The sequence below is a fragment of the Gouania willdenowi genome, chromosome 5 (genome assembly GCF_900634775.1).
Source record: "Gouania willdenowi chromosome 5, fGouWil2.1, whole genome shotgun sequence".
NCBI classification, from domain to species: domain Eukaryota; kingdom Metazoa; phylum Chordata; class Actinopteri; order Blenniiformes; family Gobiesocidae; genus Gouania; species Gouania willdenowi.
This window is the reverse complement of record NC_041048.1, coordinates 12,478,207-12,496,360: the sequence shown is the minus strand read 5'-3', so window position 1 is coordinate 12,496,360 and position 18,154 is coordinate 12,478,207. Positions and strand designations below refer to the sequence as shown.

Genomic DNA, 18,154 nt, shown 5'->3' with positions numbered 1-18,154 from the left:
ATTTTGTGGAATAATTTAAGGAAAATGGCAGGACTTTGAAAAAATGAAAAAAGTTTAAAAGTCAGAAATGACTGCCATCATGTGATAAGCGTTGTGAGCCCTGCGACTATTGCAGTGTTTCATTGAATTTTGGTATTTGGAGGGACTGAGATGTCTACAACTCAATTAGTTTGTAATTTACTCAATGATTCGTGGTCTCTGTCATTTTTTAATTTTCCTGCGGGCCATTTTGGATGCTCTAAAGGGGCGGATTTGGCCCCGGGGCCTTGAGTTTGACACGTGATATAAGGAGGGGTTGATCAGCACAGTTTCTTCATTCCATTCATTTCAGATTATTGAAATCTCATTTCGGTAACAAACCGATTCATGATCATTAAAAATTATCGATTTGATTTATTATTGATCTTCCATTTGTCATCGATCAGCTGCTAAAGTATTTGACTTCTCTTTTGAGTAACACCTCATTGCACCTTCAATATTGTATAGTGTAATTGAAAAAAACCAAATTAGGGCGACTCGCCTGGTTTGTATTATAATTTGAAAAATGTAAATAATCAATCTTTGGAAATTTAAGAATCGATTCATAATCGTCAATAATATATCTATATTTATAACCACCTGTACAGAATAACATTGATGATTATCAAAGCTTGGTCCCAACCCTGTTTACACACACTTATGTCTAAGTTGTCAATCTTCTGTTTCATTCCCACAGATATCAATAAGTCTAAATCAATGACAGCTGTGAGATTAGAGAAAGTAACAGATACCCTGACTCACCCTCTGTGGGCGGCAAGCCTCTGTGGCCCATCATACTGTGTGGTGGAGGGGCTTGAGGAGGCCTCATGTATTGATCCAAGCAGTGGCCCATCCCCTGCCCTGGTCCCGATCCATGAGTCATACTGGGAGTCATGGGATTGTACATAGCGTGGCAGTCCTGGGAAGGGCCATCGAGAAGTGGAGCGCGCATTGAAGACACATCACTGTACGGAGACTGATCCGATGAGATAAGACTGTCAAAGTCAGAAAGAGAACAACAATATGAGTCATTCTGACCATTTGGATCCATTTTTCCCTTGAACATAACAAGAGCTTTGTTAAGTTTGGTAACTAGAATCAGGCAAAATTCTATTGGAGGCCCTTAATACATAAAGTGGATATAAAAAGGTAGAAAGGGTTCAGGTTTGAGGCCTGTGGCTGTTTAAGGTTAACTGAACCCAGTAAACTGGGTTGGATTCAATGAGTCAAGATTCAAGATTGAAAGTGTTTATTGTCATCTGCACAGTAAAAAAAACATGTTTCCCTGCACAATGAAAAAAATGGAAAAAAGAACAAAACCAAACAAATAAAGAGAAAAGTATAATAATAATTATAATAATTTTAAAAGTAATAAAGATGTATATGTACAAGGTATGAAAGATAGAAAAGTCAAATATAAAGTATATGCATTGTACATTATGAATCATATTCAGTTTATCAGCTATCTAACCAAGAGTTTTTCAACCTTGGGGTCGGGACCCCATGTGGGGTTTAAATGGGGTTGCCAGAAATGTCTATAATAATAATAATCAAAATAATAATTACTTAAATACTTTCACTTTGCCAAAAATAAATCTAGTTTAAAAAAATTAAGGAAAAAGAAAAATCTGAGCGAGCACACTTTGTTACTAATGAATGAATGAATGAATAAATAGCTTTATTTGTCATTGCACATGTTACAGAGCAACAAGATATCATCTTGGATGAGAAATGGGATCGCAACACAAGGAGAGGTGAGGGGAAAAAGGCAGGTTTTGTACTGAATTCCCTATTTGAGAGTAAAGTAGAAAACTAGGGAAAAAAACCTCTCAGTATACAGTACATGCATTAAGCAAAACACAGTCAAAGAAAACACAGTCACGATAACCATATAGCATGTGGGTGGGTTGTGGGTCTGGGGGCGGGATGTAGGGGACGGGGGCTGGGCGAAGAGGGGGAGAAGATATCCAACCTCTGTGGGGTGCGGGCGTGCAGCCACTGGGCACTCCTCCACAGACACCATCCCTGAGCTGGAGGGTGGGGGGTGCGACGAAGGCGAACGGTGCGTCAGATCTGTAAGCATCCATGGTGAGATTTAGACACAACCTTGGCGGTGTGTGGGGGGGGAGGCCAAAGGGTAATAACAATGTATTTTCGTTTCAGGCTAACACTCTTTCAGTGGCCTTCAAGTCTCTGGCCTCAGTAAATCCAATATTGTGCCATCAAACAGAAATTGGCCGAAACATCCTCTCCATGATCGATTCGATTCCACGCAAACGCTCCAGAGTAGCCGCCTGCTTACTTTTGAGTTCGTTCATCATGATATTCAAGATAATACAGACTTTACATTAGATCATATAGCTGCCAGCTCCAATCAACAGCATCCCTACTATCGTGATTCCAATCATGTATATATCCTCCACGTCAATAAAGCCAGACACACAATCTTCCATCTGTCCCAGGAATCCATCGTGTATCTGGCTGCAAACATTCCGTCCGGACACGCAGGCTCACCTCGGCCTGGTCTTCTCATTGAGAACATTTGATCAATAGCATAAAGTGACCAGCTGACCAATTCCATAATTTCGGTTTTTGGATGAATGCGGAGAGAGTCTCCTAGATCCACAAGACAGCAGACAGATCAAGCAGCTGGAGCAGATAGGGAGGAGGGTAGGAGCAAAGAAGAAATCCACCTGCCTTTGAAGAGATGCAGAGGAGAATCCTGGCTACTCTGTATTTGTAATACAGTACAACAAACGTGATCAAAAACTAATTCTAGAAAAAAAAAATGTCTTTCGTGTCGCCATAAATTATTGATATAAAACTGGGGTCACAATCCAAAAAATGTTTTGTAACACCAATCTAACCCAAAATAATCCAACACTCCAGCACCCTGTGTTCCTAATCTGGAAAAGTAATAGAGTTGTTAAATGTAACTTTTATCCATCATATCAAGTTTAATTCAGGTCTTTATGACAGGTTTTAGGGCTGAGGACATAGTTGAAAGGTCACCAATTCTTTGCATGGTCATCTCACTAAAACAGACATCATGGGAACGTAAGCAACATGTTGACACATCAGAAATGTTTTAAATTGTTGCAAATGAACCAAATATTATTAAAAGGTACCTGTAGTGAAAATGTACAGTATATAACAAAAGCCTTTCTTTAAAGCGACAGGCTATGCCGATCAACGAAATATCTTGTCCAAAATGGCGACTCTCCATAATTTATGCCTGAAGGTATAAAATAGTTCTAAAAAGTCCTTTTAATGTGTGTTTTGATAAAAAGGTGCACATATTTTGTTTATTTGTAACACATTAAACACATTTTTTGTTATATCCATTTTCACTACAGATACCCTTTAATAACTAAAATGAAAACTTTACACCTACTTCACAGACCAACATCTGGATAATGGACTATAAGCATTCATTGTTTCAGGCCCTTAAGGGAAGGTCAAACTCAAGTTATTTCAAAGCTGTAAATTCACTGTTAAACACACTTGTGATAACTACTTCCCGCCACTATGTGGCGCTTAGTCTTTGTAAAGTGTCAACAGTTGTTCATCTGGGGTTTCCCCATCACCCATAGGGAAACCTGAGGCTCCTCAGCTGTGTTGCCAGGTTGGGCAGTTTAGCTCAATCTTCATGGTGGGTAAACAGTTCTGAGGTTTATAAGCAATGATAGAGAAAGGTTAGTTTGGGAGTTTTTTTTATCTACTTTAGGTTGGAAAATCATCAAAGTATCTGGCAATGCTGCTACCCAGAATCATTGTGGTTTGCTCTGAAATTCACTTCACTTGTTTAACTCCAAATTTCCCTTTGTTGTTCATTTTCTCTATTGGTGTATTGTTAAAATGATTCTATAGTGGGGCAGGACTTCCTCCATATTCCCCTAAATCTTCCTTTCAATGCTTTAATTCTACACGGGAGCTTAATCTGTTTTCTTTAATCCACTTTCTTTTCACTCTGCCCTCCTGTTGCACCTCTGAATTTTTTCTCCTTCTTTCTCTCTACCTCTGTCTTTCTACCTCCTCTTCTTTTCCTCTCCCTCCTCCCATTCTCCGTCCTACCACTTTTTCCCCAAACTCTCCCTGCCTCTTCCTCACTCGGGGTAACCTGAGTGGGGTGCGAGGCAGTCATGCAGAGCGCAGCAGGGCCTGGTCAGCCTGTAATTAGCAGCTGTCAGAGAGAGCCTGAGTCCACCGGCAACCTGGGTGGCATGGGAGAAATAAGGGGGGGAAGCTGGAGAGGAGAGGGGAGGAGCGAGGGGCTGAGCTAAGGCTGCGTCCACTACAATTGCAGGGAGACCTGAGCTTCTGATTTTCAGTATCTGGATATCTATAGAGTGTATGAATGGATTTCTAGTTGCGTGTTCAGTAACTATTGACTAAAATTGATTAAAATTTCATAATTTGGTAGAAAACAACATTTAAAAAAACATGTATAAAGCTCATTTGAAAATTTGACCCGCAAATCTGCAAAAAAAAAAAAAAAAAAACCCAAAGCATTAAGAGAGAAAGTAATTATAACTTTATATCTTTAAAATGAAAGTGAAATGTATCATGTTGAAGAAATAAGAGACAGAAGTGTAACTGTACTGTGGTTCAAATGTGATGTGACAATGTCAGGCAGATTACTTTTGTTTAATGTAATTATTTTTTTTCTGGAGGGACACAGATGTTATAAGTTTTACTTCTTTCTGCTCCTTTTCATTCATCTTTTCTTAATTTTTTCAATGTGGAGGAGAAATAAATTTGTTTTAATGCATTGAATGAAATGAATAAACAAACAAACAATTGACACATTATTTTACACAGATCTTGGCAAAAATCTGTGACACTTAATCTTAACTTTTGAGCTTTTCTTCATTTTTTTTTTAATCATGGTTAAAGATTGGCAAACCGACATCATTATCACCCAAAATACTGAGAAAGCTGAAGAAAAAAGCTTCTTCTGTTCCATGTGTAGCTCCAAAAGGATGCCACAGCTTACCAAAGGGATTTAAAAATAATAATAAAACAAGGTTTTGACATCAGGGGAACACTCACCACTACTATGTGAGTGAGGTGTTCACATTTAGAAATAGAGAGGTAAAAGTAATGGATTACAACTACTCATGTTACTGAAATTTAGTTGCTTTTATGGATACTTTTTTTGAGTATATTTCCAAATCAGTAATTTCACTTTACTTACCAGTAAGCACGTTTTAAAAGAAGTAATGCAAATCGTTACATTTCTACACTCAATGATTACTGAGTAAATTACTATATTTTGTGATTTTTTTTTTTTTTTTTTTTTACCATTTAATGGTCACATTGAAAATAATTTCTGATCAACTCCCAGCCACTGTCTTGGGTTCAGGTTGTGGTTTCTACCTGTTATGTTGTTACCCACATGGCTCATTTGGCATGGCACTGTTTTAGAGTTCCTAGCTATACTTAGAGAATTTTTTAGATTTTGAATTGAATTAATTTGAGTTATTTTATTCAAAAAACAATTGTAAATTTTTGACGTGCATGAATGTTGGATGACGGTAGAAGGCGCAAAACGTTAGCCATGCTTCAGGGCAGTTGTGGTTACATTGTAGCTTACCACCACCGGTATGAATCAGAATCAGAATCAGTTGATTCTGATTCTGATGACTGATGAGTGACTGGTATTTCTGTCACTTTGAGTCTCCATGAAAAAAAAAACGCTATATAAATCCAAGCCAGTATTATTATTTATATTTTTAACACAATAATTATTTTAAAATGTATGTTTAAAATTGAGAAATGTTTTAAAAAACAGTTTTTTTTTCTCCAAGCTATAATGAAATTGTGACTAAAAAGCAGTCCCTTTCACACCATCAATATATGTACAGCCCATTGCATCATGTTTGTGCTACTTTCAGCCTTCAAATGTTGAAGGAACTGCTTACTTTCTGTAGGAATAAGCATTTACTGTACTAATCACACACACTAATCACACACACTTATTGTAATCTTTCAGATTACAATAAGTCTATCAACGTAAATTAACTTAAAGTCTGTTAATAACATTTTAAATGTTTCTAAACATGCACAAAAAGCACAAAAAAAAAATGCATCTAAGCATACTAAAATTTAAAGAGAAATCATAGAACCCCTCCTGTTACAGCTGTGCTGCAGAGGGACACAGGAGAAGTGGCTGCTATGTCTTACCCCCTGGAGGAGTGGTTGGGTGAGCTCTCATAGTAATACAGCCCCTGATGTGGCTGCATGTCCACTGGCATTGGAGCTCTGAGGCCTGCTGCTCCCCGTACACCCTGGACCAAACACACACAGAGAGACGGACAAGGACACAGTGAGGGCGAAGAAAGAAAAACCAAACAAACCCAACCTGACAAAACTAAAGCTTAACTGAGAGAAAAGCCAAACATACAAGCAGAATTCTGTCTAGAGGAAAGTAGGGAGAAAAAGGATACCATGAGAAGCCATTTAAAGTCTGTGAGAATGCTCGAGCAGTCTGACAAACCTTGTTTGTTTTTAATAACTGTGAACTTAAATAAGCGCAAATCTTATGGATAAAAAAAACAACGGCTAAAAAAAATCTTTAACCGCAAGTATGCATTCAAAATAAATGTGGGACAGACAATGACTTTTAACTATGAACATTGAAATCATCACATCAAGAAAATTCTTAATTTTTTTCACATTTTACTGATTGTTACATTAAATATCACTTTGCTTTAATATGATTCCCAAACCAATTTTCACTGTATATGAGTCAAATGACTTAATCTATGGAACCATTGCAGTGAAGAAATGCAAACCCGCAGATCACTAAAAAAAGTTCAAACTGATGTTAACAAACCACATTCTGAAAGGATACAAGACAGAAGTGTAAAAATGTACTTATAATGATGTTTACTATTCTATTATTTAGTTTTGCGTATATTTGCTCTAATTGATTAAAGAGGAAATGATTAATGGAGGGACAAAGCAAGATAAGTTTTATTAACGTTTCCTAAATATCCTAAATCTAAGAACATACACGTATACATAAGTAAGTATTATCACATCAGAATATAAAATTACTAACTATCTTAAATGGGTTGTTAGAAAAGCTGTCCTCTTTGAAGATACCTCGAACAGAGTAAAAAAAACTGCACAAGGGCAATAACTCAAAAAAAAATGATTGCTCGCTTCTCATTTTCGAACTCCATCAAGGTATTGATACACTGAAGCCACACACCAGATTTGGTTATCCTATCTTAAATGATTTCTAAGAAAAGCTGTCCCCTTTGAAGATACCTCGAACAGAGTAAAAAAATACGGAACAAGGGCAATAACTCCCCCCCAAAAAAATTGCGCGCTTCTCATTTTCAAACTCCGTCAAGGTACCACTTAATGTGACAATTTGCAAGTGGGAAAGCATTATGAATGGCAGAATTCATCCTCAGAAAGGAGAGATGGAAAAAAAGAAAATCTGGGCATTGCTTTTAAAGGTTGAAGGACAAAAGTGTAGAAACACAAACAGAGAAAACTGAAAGTGGAACAAAGAAGTCTTTTGTATGAAAGTCAAATGGAGAAGCCATCTTTCAGCAGGAGTGTATGTGACAGGTAATTCAAGCTGAGAGATCTCAGGAACAGGCACCTGCTCATTACATCTGACCATATCAGTGAGACTATATGGACTCTTACATCCTATGAGAGACAATCATATTAAGACCAAAATTTAAAAAAAAACTCATACTGACATTTTTTTTTAATGAATAAATCCAAGAAACCTCCGTTTTATTAACTTTTAATTCAAACTACGGTAAATAATTTAATCTTAAAAGAATGTAATGATAGTTTGTTGACCCATTGTATTTTAAGGAGGGATATAGTAACAGTATTGGATCATTCTATGTCATTTAAATTTTCAGCACATCCCACGCATTTCGGTCTCAAAAAATTGTGACATTTTTACCAGTTCCTTAATAATTCAATTGGCACGAGTTTTTAATTTGATCTGATGAACACTTTGAGATTTCTGCACTAGTAACAGTATGGCATAATTTGGTTATAAACTGTGTTAAATGCAAATAATTTGGTAGATTTTTGTGGAGTACCTGAACTGTTATCTATCTAGGCTTTTCTAAACCGTCAGCTGGCTGTAGCTAAAAAAAAAAACAATTGTACAATACCACATAAATAAGTGAAAGAAGTATAATGTTAGACCAATAAAAAAAAAAAAAAAAATTTAATTCTCATTGTAATTATTTTTGCCACCTATTTGTCTTTTCTACTTGCTTTCCATATACATGATTGCAGAGAAAAGCTGGATTCAGAATGGAAAGTAGGGGACACGCTCTGGATGCCAGTCGCTCACATGAGTAAGATGGGGACAAACAAGTGTATGGCGTCAATTTAGTGGCAAAAACCCCAGCGCATAAAAACTGTAATTGCGCACGGTTAGATCATCTTTCTGTGCGCGCGCGGTGCCTGGTAAAAAAAAAAAACCTAGCTCCATACATTGGTCCCAGCATAAAATCAAATTAAATCTGAGCGATAACCTTTAATTTTTTTGTCCCAGGAAACAGCTACGGACTTTACACTGTGATGACCCGCCTTACTGTACCTCTGATTGGCTCTGACCGTTTTTCAAGTGTCCAATCAGACAGGAGGGGCCGTCTATGCAATGTCCGCCCCCAATGTGCCAAAACTCTACATCACAGCGCATTGAGAAATCACAGCGAGCACGCAGACCGAGACGGCGAGTTTTTATGCACTTGGGTTTTTGCACTAAACTGACGCTATACAAGTGTCTTTTCCTGCTTTTCTGGGACAAAACTATCATCCCATGGAAATACTCATATAAAATCAGCAAAAACAATCTATAATCCAGCCCTATATGGTGAATGACAAGCGAGGAAATGTGTCCCTAATTTTGTTTAGGTGATTTCTCCTCTGCTGCAGTTGAAAGCTCTTTGGTTTCAGTGCCACTGGTTGACTGATATGCAGTAGCACAAGTGTTAAAAGGGTAGTAAAGACCTATTGAAGCCTACAAGCCTCAAGGGAGTGGGGTATCGTAAGCAAAATTAGCAAGTGGCTCAATTACATGGGCGGCTCCTGGTGCTAATCGCAAATATTCAGCACAAGCTTTGAATTAGCCAACGATAATTATCAGAATGTGCTAAATAGAGATCTTACTGAGTACCTCAGCTGTCCAGGACTAATAAATTCACAGGAGAGGGATCCAGACAGCCTGACACACATTAACACACACATGCTCACCCGTGCACACCTGTCAGTCTGGCTCGGGCTAGCGTTAAAATCTAGCGGTAACCAAGTTTGCAAAGAATGTGTGTGAAGGAGCGAGTGTGACAACAAGTGTAGAAGTTAGCTACTGTGTGTGAGAGCAGCAGGTGTGTCTAAGAGACAAGTGTAATAGTATTATTTAACTGATACGTAAGTGTTGGATGGATGGATAGATGGCTAGATAGAGATAGCAAGCTTGCATTGGGCTATTTTAACTCAGCGTTTTGTGAGAACCTTTGGGAGTTTGGTGCTCAGTATAATTTTGTGGTCCTGGTTCTTGACAGGGATGGGCAGCAGCTTATTAAAAACCTCAAGTCTATAAATCAAGCTGCTAACTAAACAACTCGGTTCCACAGAAGGCAAGCGATCTAGGCTGAGGCCAAGGACTGGAGGATGAGGGCAGGATGTCCAGCTACTCTTATCCACCAAAAACCTACTGCAGGTCATATAAAGTCACAGGATTCCAGCCTCAGGCAGAGGACACGTGCTTATGGGTTAAACACTGTTGGGTATAGGTAACAGTAGGTCATTCAAATGGCCTATTTTGTAGTAAATAGAAGCCGTTTAACTCAAATTAACCAAAGTTTAACTTTGATTACAGTATATTGAGTTACTGTGCTGTCAAAATCTGCTAAAAGAAATTAAAAAATCCTCCCAGTGAATCAACATATTTTAGCCTGACCTAACTTCACACGATTAGAAGATCCTTGGTTTGGCCCTATTAATGAATATGTCAGTGTGAGCCAAGTTTGCATGTTCTCTCTGAGCCTGTGTGGGGTTATGGGTACTCAGATTTCCTCCAGCATCTATGTAATGTTGAGTGAGGTTTTAGAATTGACTGTAGGAATGAGGTGCATTTGTAGTATGTATGTCTCTGTGTATTTTCTTTCTAAACAATTGTGGAATGATACATCTAAAAATATTGTCAACATTACAGAAAATTAGACTCACAACTTGTATTTGGATCATTTCAAACTATTCTGGTGAAATTGTAGTCGCCCTGTTCAGCTTAAACTACGTATTATTTATTATATTAACAGTGAAAGTCACAGTAGTTCCACTCTTAAGCCTGGTATATGGTTCTGCGCTGTAGCCGCACGTAGCGCTCTGCGTAGGCGTAAACCCCCTCGCTGTAATCCTTACTAGGCGTCGAGGCGACGCAGAATGTAAGGACTGTGATTGGTTGGTCCCAAACCTCAGCCATGGTCACTGCCTTTTCCAGTCTACGCTGCCGTGTTTTAAACTTTTTGCAGAGCGATACGAGAGATGTTTTTCTACAGTGGATTGAGTCAAAGAGAGAACCGAGACGGACTAAAAGTGCCAGAGTTTTATTATTTATTTTCATGGCTGCTGTACGTGAAGCACCGCCAAACAGAGTCAATCACAGACTAAAGGTGTGTGTTTACTGTTATTATCACTACTCTGCCTCGTCTCTGTACCTACAGTGTGTGTTTGTCAGTTTCATTAACAGTAAGCAATGACGAACATGCTGGGCTGTGGTCAAGGTTACCTCCCTGCTCCCCCTCCGCTCTACGGCGGGGTCGGAGCCCCCTCGCCTCGACTGTGGACAGTGCACTCGATACACTTTCATACTTTGTGTTGCATATGTTTATATTAAAAAATAAAGTCATGTTTTGAAACCGTTGTTTCAATGTTTGTGCCCTACAATACACACATGTTAGGTACAGTAGGTAAGTAATAATTCCGAATTAAATTACATTTTAAAATGCTTAAAAAACATAAAACATTGTTTTCTGTGACCGGAAGATAAACAAGGGCTTTTGAATGCTCATTTGTAACAACACACACGCAACCCCCTAGCGACATGGCGGCTAATCGCATAGCGATGCGTTCCATCGCGCAGAAGTACAGTTGACCAACCTCTGCGTCACGATGATGGCATTGGTCCTGACCAAGTGACTGTAAAAACAATAGACGGAACAAGCTGCCTCGTGGAGTGAAGCGTTTACCTTTAGCGCTCCCCCTGCTGACTGGCTGCAGAATAGGTCATAAACCCCGCCTCCCCAATGATAATGATAATATATCGTGGTTTTCTATAAACCTCTATGATCTAAACAAGCCGTTGGTAGAATTTTCAGCGGAAAAGATACGCTTATGTAATTGGCTTAGCTGGGCAGCGTAAGTCAGCAGGGCAGTACGCTAAATAGGCGGGGCGTGTTACCAGGGCTCCTCCCGCCAGATCCTACTGCGCAGACTCTGGCTCCAAATGACGTCAAATTTGCAAGATGGAAGTGCCCCCAAGCGATGTATTTTGTCTTCAAGAACGTTGAGTGGGAACAGCTACAGTACACGCCCCACTGGCTCTGACGCACAAGCATATGCCAGGCTTTAGATGGAAGGTGATAAAAATGGAAATATTTTCAGCGTGTTTTTTTAAGCTTGTAGGCTTTGACACATAATCAGGCCTCTGATCCCAGATGATAAATTGTGCTTGTGATGCACACAAATAAAAAAATAAAAAAGGACTGGACTATTTCCTGATTGGTCACTTGTGACATTCCCTTAACGCGCCATTCCTTCTCTTTCTGAGAGAGTCTCAGGAGATGATAAGTCATTGGTTATGTCAGACAGAAACGGCTGCTCCACTTTTCTTATGGACTCTTCTTCTCTGGGGTGTAACATAAACTAAAGCTCACACACATGCCCCCCCCCCTCCCCCTCTTCATCCTCAGTGAGTTAAAAAAACATTTAAAAACATTCCTGTTTCTATTGCCCACATTTCCCATTGTCTCGTTTTGAAATGTGAGTTTTTTTGCATCAGCTGGTTAACTTTTCTGCAAATCTGTGGAGTTTTTCTACATTGTGCAAAACTTATCTGTAACTATGTAATCCCTTACATTTCTTCTTCTCCTTAAGTCTACTACTGTGTTCTTCTCTTTCCCTTTTCCTATGACTATCTCCAGCTCCCTCTTCTCCTCCACCCTCTCTGCTCATTCCTGCTCCTGCGACCCCTCCTCCGCCCCTCCCCCTCCTGGCGGAGCTGCCGTCGAGGTGGGTGTTCTCTGGCTGTTATGACTTGAGAGACGATAATGGCAGCTATAATGTAGCCAGCCATTCCTGATGTGGCTGGGCTTGTGGGGGATTGTGTTGTGTTAGGGAGGGAGACGCGGGATGAGGCGGTGCTTGAGGGCGCTCAGCAAACCAAAATCCAGCTCCTACCTCGTTTTGTTTTTTACGTGTCTCCCTCTCCTCCTCTTTTCTTTCCACTCGCCCCAACTTTTTCTTACCCTGTTGTTTTTCTTCAGTGGTGAACTTTGTTTTCAAAATCTGGCTTTGTTTTTATAAAACCCCACACAGCCCTCATCTCCTCCACCCAACACAGACTCACCTCCTGTCCCGTTTTTTTTCTCCCCCACCCACCCCTGTGTTTTTACCCCTTTTTACCCTGGCTGTGAATTCCTCGCAGCTGCTGTAATGTGATGGTGTGACCAATGAAAGGCCACAGGGCTGGAGACATCACTGTAATGTACAATAAGCCCTCCTTACTGACCTGCCGCAGGGAGGATTACTGTCACTACTTATGAGCAGTCTGTCGGACTTGGATTTATACAGTTTTTAAACCAGTTATGAAGAAGAATGATGCTTTCCCAGGGTACAGACACAAAGAAACTTCATTATGAGACAAGTTAAAACAAGAATGTGAGCTTTGGCTGAAATGTAGGGTCCACTATAGCCCCGGTCGGGGACCAAATGGGCGGAAAACAGCTGATTCCTAGAGGAGAGACCTCTCTGGACGGACACAAATTCCACCTATTTCTCCAGTCCTTTAACAGCATTCAACAACGGAGCAGCAACAAATGGCCGTACTTTTGGTGGTTTTCGTATTTTGTTTCGGACCGTAGCCGGTTCCCTACACACCCACAATGCCGTGTGCTCAACGTCATCTTTGAAACTTCCTGTTTGGTCCGAACCGAGAGCGTATGTGTTCAAAGGGCACCTGAATCGCTTTAGACTTGAATCAGAAGTGCTCCAAATCTAGCCAAAACAATTATTCTAGAATTCCCTTGCCTGATCTGCTCTAGTCTAGGAGGCAGACTATAGACGCTCTAGGATTCAAAGGTATTAACACACCTTAATGTTTACATTGGCATCCAGTCAGTGTTATCACAGAACATTCATCACATATATAAATATATTCCACCTCCATTCTGCAGGTCTACCTTGAAAAAGAGGTTATTAACCTCAATATTACTTTTCCTGGATAAATAAAGGTTAAAGAAAGAAAGAAATGTGTCAAAGCATCAATGCACACAATTCACACACACGTACACCAATGCAAAGATACAAGGGAAGGACTCATCGCATTGGTTCATAAAAACTTCTGCTCCTAAAAAGTTTACAATTTAGAGAGAAACAGAATACTTCACTCTACATCCCTGATTCCTCAGAATAAAACTCAGTCATTTCATGTCTTTTCACAAATCCACGCACTTTGGTCTCAAAAAATTCTGAAATTTTTGCCAATTGTACCGTGATTATTCAATTGACACACTGTACATTTTTAGTTTGATTGGATTAACACTTTTTTTTTAGATAGATTCATGTAAATATTGTTAGCTCATGATTTTTACATATTGAAGTTTGAATCATTGCCTCCAGCTCTTACTATGAATAACTTTTGCATTTCTGTGATAAATAGTAATAGATAGCCTGCATTAAAATAGTATTTAAGTAATTTTACTAGAACAATATATTTTCAATATTTTTCTTGCAATTCCTACAGAAGAAAACTATTTTGTGAGTAAAATATGCCCAATGTTTTAAGTTGATTTTTCACTGTAGGCCGTCTGCAGTGCAGTGCTGGTGTTGACAACAAGTAACACCAAAAGCAACTGCTGAATTACACATCACAGATCCTTGTGATGTAATTTCGTCTTCTCACCTTGTTGAAATGACAAAACGAAGCGTTGATCCCTTGTTGCTACACTGTGGGAGTGACTGATGACAGACATCAGGGGCACCAGAGGGCCACGACGTGTTCAAAACAGTGAGAGCTGGTAGTAGTGCTTTAAACTAAGAGTGAAACTACAACAAAGCTTTAAAAACCTAAAACAAGCTAAAAAGAACAAAATTGACCAATATGTTAAAATCCGTCTACTGTTCATTTTTTGATTATTCCATTTTAAAACAAAATCCAAATAACAAATGAACAGTGTGGTTATTTTGTTTTACTCACTTAAAACCTAAACAGAAATACAGAAAAATCAAAAACCAGACGAGCAGCTTTTTTCAGTTTTAAAATTAAATCTTGTTCTGTTTGGGTGATATTCGGATACGTTTTAAGCTCACTGCACAGAGGGGACCCACAGACGGGAACAGACTTTTTCTCCCGGACAAAAAAGGAGCAACGCATAAGTCACATTACTGATGAACTGGTGAATAGAAACATTATTAATATGTGATTAAAGGAACCAGAGGTGAATGAATGAATGAATGAATCTGATGCTCCCCGTTTCTTGTGATCAACTTCAGTCTGTGTTGACATATCTGGGTAATTGTTTTTGCAAAAATGCCAAATCGTAGAAGTTCTAACATCAATTATACCACACACCACCCCCAGAGTCGATACTCAGTCAACAAAATGTGACTTGCTTGAGGTCTCGCTCGAATTTGCCCGTAAATATCCAAATATCTCACAAACAGAACAAAATTGAACTATTATTTTAATTTTAAAACAGAAAAACGCTGCTTATTTGGTTTTCAATGTTTCTGTATTTCTGTTTAAGTCACCATAACAAAATAACCATACCATTATTTGTTATTTTAATTTGTTTTTAAAATGGAATAACCAAAGAACAAACAGTACATGGATTTATTATGAGTGCAAGGCACTTTGTGTTGTTGCGATGTATGAAAGGGCTTCTTCCGTAAGGTGAACATTAATGTGTGTGCTGCACACTAAGTTGGGATCCATCACCTTTTTAGCACTGGTTGAGTTAGTAACACGATAGTGTTTGTTTTAGGATCAGCTTTCATTGTTTTCATTTCCCCTGTGTAAGCTCTGTTTAGTCCATTTAAGCCAAGTGAGAATAGAGCTAGTTTAACAATCACTTCACTACTTCCAACCAACGACTCCATGACAGTTGACAGATGTTGAGTCTCACACTGAACGTGCTTCCTTACTCTTTCATATTCCTACTTTCCCCCCTCTTTCTTTAAAGTCCACCCACCCACCCTCTCTTACCCACAATCCTACACATACCTGTGGTTTCCTGTCCACAACTCCTCCTTTGCTCTCTTCCCTCTCTTGTCCTCCAGCCTCTTCCTTCCCCATCACACACACCTTCCTTCCTACTTTTTCTGTCTGCAAAGTTTGGAACCCTCGTATTGTCTTGTCACTCTCTCACAGCGCCACTGCTGCACGACTTCAGCGTGTTTGTGTATCAGAGAGGTACGTTAATGCCCAAACCACAACTATGTCTTTGAACTCCTTTTAAGGGGTAGATGGAGAGGAAACAAGGGGGAGGAAAATGAAAAAGGAGGGAGAGAAGGATGGATGGATAAAGCAGATGAGGAAAGGTTGATTCACGCAGCTGGCTCCCAGCTGTAGCAAAGAGGCAGCTCACAGGAGTGCTCCATCTATAAACAAGGAGCCCAACCCCCATGGTCAGGATGAAAAACCAACAACGGTTTGTCCTTGCACCGGTACATGCAGTATCGTACTCCTCTCACTCTTTCCAGGCACCTCAGACTGTCGTTTAGTTGTCTTATGCTCATTTACTTCCAGGTATTCTTTTGCATTTTACTGTCCTTTTTTTTTGCTCTGTCCACCAGTGTTAATTTTGACAGAAAATTTTGATTTAGTTTTAGTTTTAATCAAAATCAAGTCAAAATGACTTTTGGAGTTATAGAATACTTTTAGTCAACTACATATTTTAGAAGATTTTAGTCGACTAAATCAGTTAAATATATAGTTGACTAAAACATAAATCAGAGTTCATACATTTTTTTAAAAGATTTAGTTACCATTTATAAAACTGTTATGGGATGCGATTATTATTTGTAAAAAAACACAGACTAATTGGATGTGATCAACTCGTAAAACCACATGGCCGTGTTATGTCCGTATTGGATCACTTACTGCCTTGCCCCGCCTCCCACGCAACAAAAGTAGTTTTAATTGGATACCTTCCAAAAAAGAACTGTGACTTTGATTGGATTTCGTCCCATGTCAACATTATAGTTTAGTTTAAAAAATATCAGATCTTGAAATAGTCTTTGTTCACATGTACTTTTTTTTTTTTATTATTAGTCAGTCTCGTTATTGTCACCTAAAAACAATTTAGTCAGCAAAAACTATGACGAAAAATTTTTAGTCGACAAAATGATGTGCTATATAATTCTCCATTGACTCGTCTCCAAAACAGTAAGGAAAACTTTGCAGCTAAAACAAGGACCAACAGCTTGGAATATAAACCAGATAATAATCTGTTTGGTTTACAAAAAGACCGCAATGAATTTAAGTAAAATAATAATCTCAACAGTCCTGGGTGGGCAGGGAATATTTATAGAAGACATGTTGCTACTTAAATTATTTCTCTGTGTAACACAGCTGGAGCAAGGGAAACATTTTAGGAGGTAAAGGCAGACCGAGGTGTTTCAGGGGATGGAGGTGTGGAGTGGAGGTGTGACAAGACGGCTACCAAAAACCTCTGGTTGGTAAAAATATAGAAAGACAAATGGAGAGAAACAACAAGAAAATGACTCAACACAAGTGTGTGGTTGTGTTTATGTGAGCTTGCGCGTGTGTGTGTGAGAGGAACCAAGGAGATGTACGACACAAATGCAGCATTAATGGTATGCTCAACCTGTGCACGTGTGGACCTGCATCGACCTGTCAATCATCGCTGACATTCAGTATAATAAGCATTGTAGATTTTTGTTCTCTAGTATCTAATAAAACAAAGGAAACAAAGGAAACCGGCACTACAAAATAGCATCAATGCAATTCCGGTGGGTACCTCACTGTAGTTTTATTGGCTCTAGGTAAATTCCACATATCCATTTTTAAGTAATCAGAATTTAAAAGCAACAAATGTCCCATGTATAGTCGACGATTTATTCCGATTAACCAAATGCTAGTGTTACCACAGGAGAAAAATGGCCTTCATGTTGTTTAAAAATATTTCTACATGTGTAAGCGTCTATTGTCAAGACTATCTATAGGAAAAAAAAATGTTAATTATTGAAAGGACAGACATAACACACAATATTAGCATCACATTATACCAAAAGCATGCTCTTGTCCTTCTTTGTCCTGTCCTCCATAACCCCTTTACCCTGTTATTCCCCCCCTACCAATTCACACGGCCCTCTCTTCTTATATCTTCCACATAGTAAAGTCTAGTTTCCCCTTCTTTTGGGAAAGATCAAAGATCAAAATTGCATACTAACGTACTACACACTATACACTCAATGAGTATATACAGTCTACTACATACTATAAGTATGCCTATGATGACCTTTCCCATTGAAGTATTCTTCCAAGTATCCCAAGATGCATTTCGAACCTATGACAAAAAGCTGAAGCACACTGAGGCAAAATATCTGAGTTGATTCGCCACCTTTTATAGTTCTGAAAACATTTTAAGCGAGAAAGTTAACAAGTAGAATATCAACATGCGGTCATTTGATCCTTGAAACTCATGGAAACACATTTCATGCCGACCATTCGGACATTATTGGAGACCCGCCATTGTGAAACTGACAAAACCTCCGGTTAACTTCAAAACAAGATCCCTATTTACAAAATAGTAAAAAAAAAACTGATAGAAGACAAGAAGAGATGCTTTTGTTTTGAAATGGGGATATTCAATTTTTAGCTTGAAGCTGGTCCCAGGACCAT

The 18,154-nt window shown here is 38.9% G+C and overlaps 1 protein-coding gene across 3 annotated transcripts in view; it reads right to left on the bottom strand.

Annotated features, from left to right (window-relative positions):
• The window catches only part of gli1 (GLI family zinc finger 1), a 58,192-nt gene that overhangs the window by 10,777 nt on the left and 29,261 nt on the right, over positions 1–18,154 (bottom strand). For 2 of the 3 annotated variants that reach the window (XM_028447551.1, XM_028447552.1), the window contains exons 2-3: positions 6,205–6,308; positions 781–1,013 (exon numbers count right to left, since the gene is read on the bottom strand). In XM_028447551.1, the coding sequence (XP_028303352.1) occupies positions 781–1,013; positions 6,205–6,275 (304 nt within the window). In that variant the 5' untranslated portion in view covers positions 6,276–6,308. The remainder of the gene's footprint in view (positions 1–780; positions 1,014–6,204; positions 6,309–18,154) is intronic. The other variant, XM_028447553.1, reaches the window with a different exon arrangement.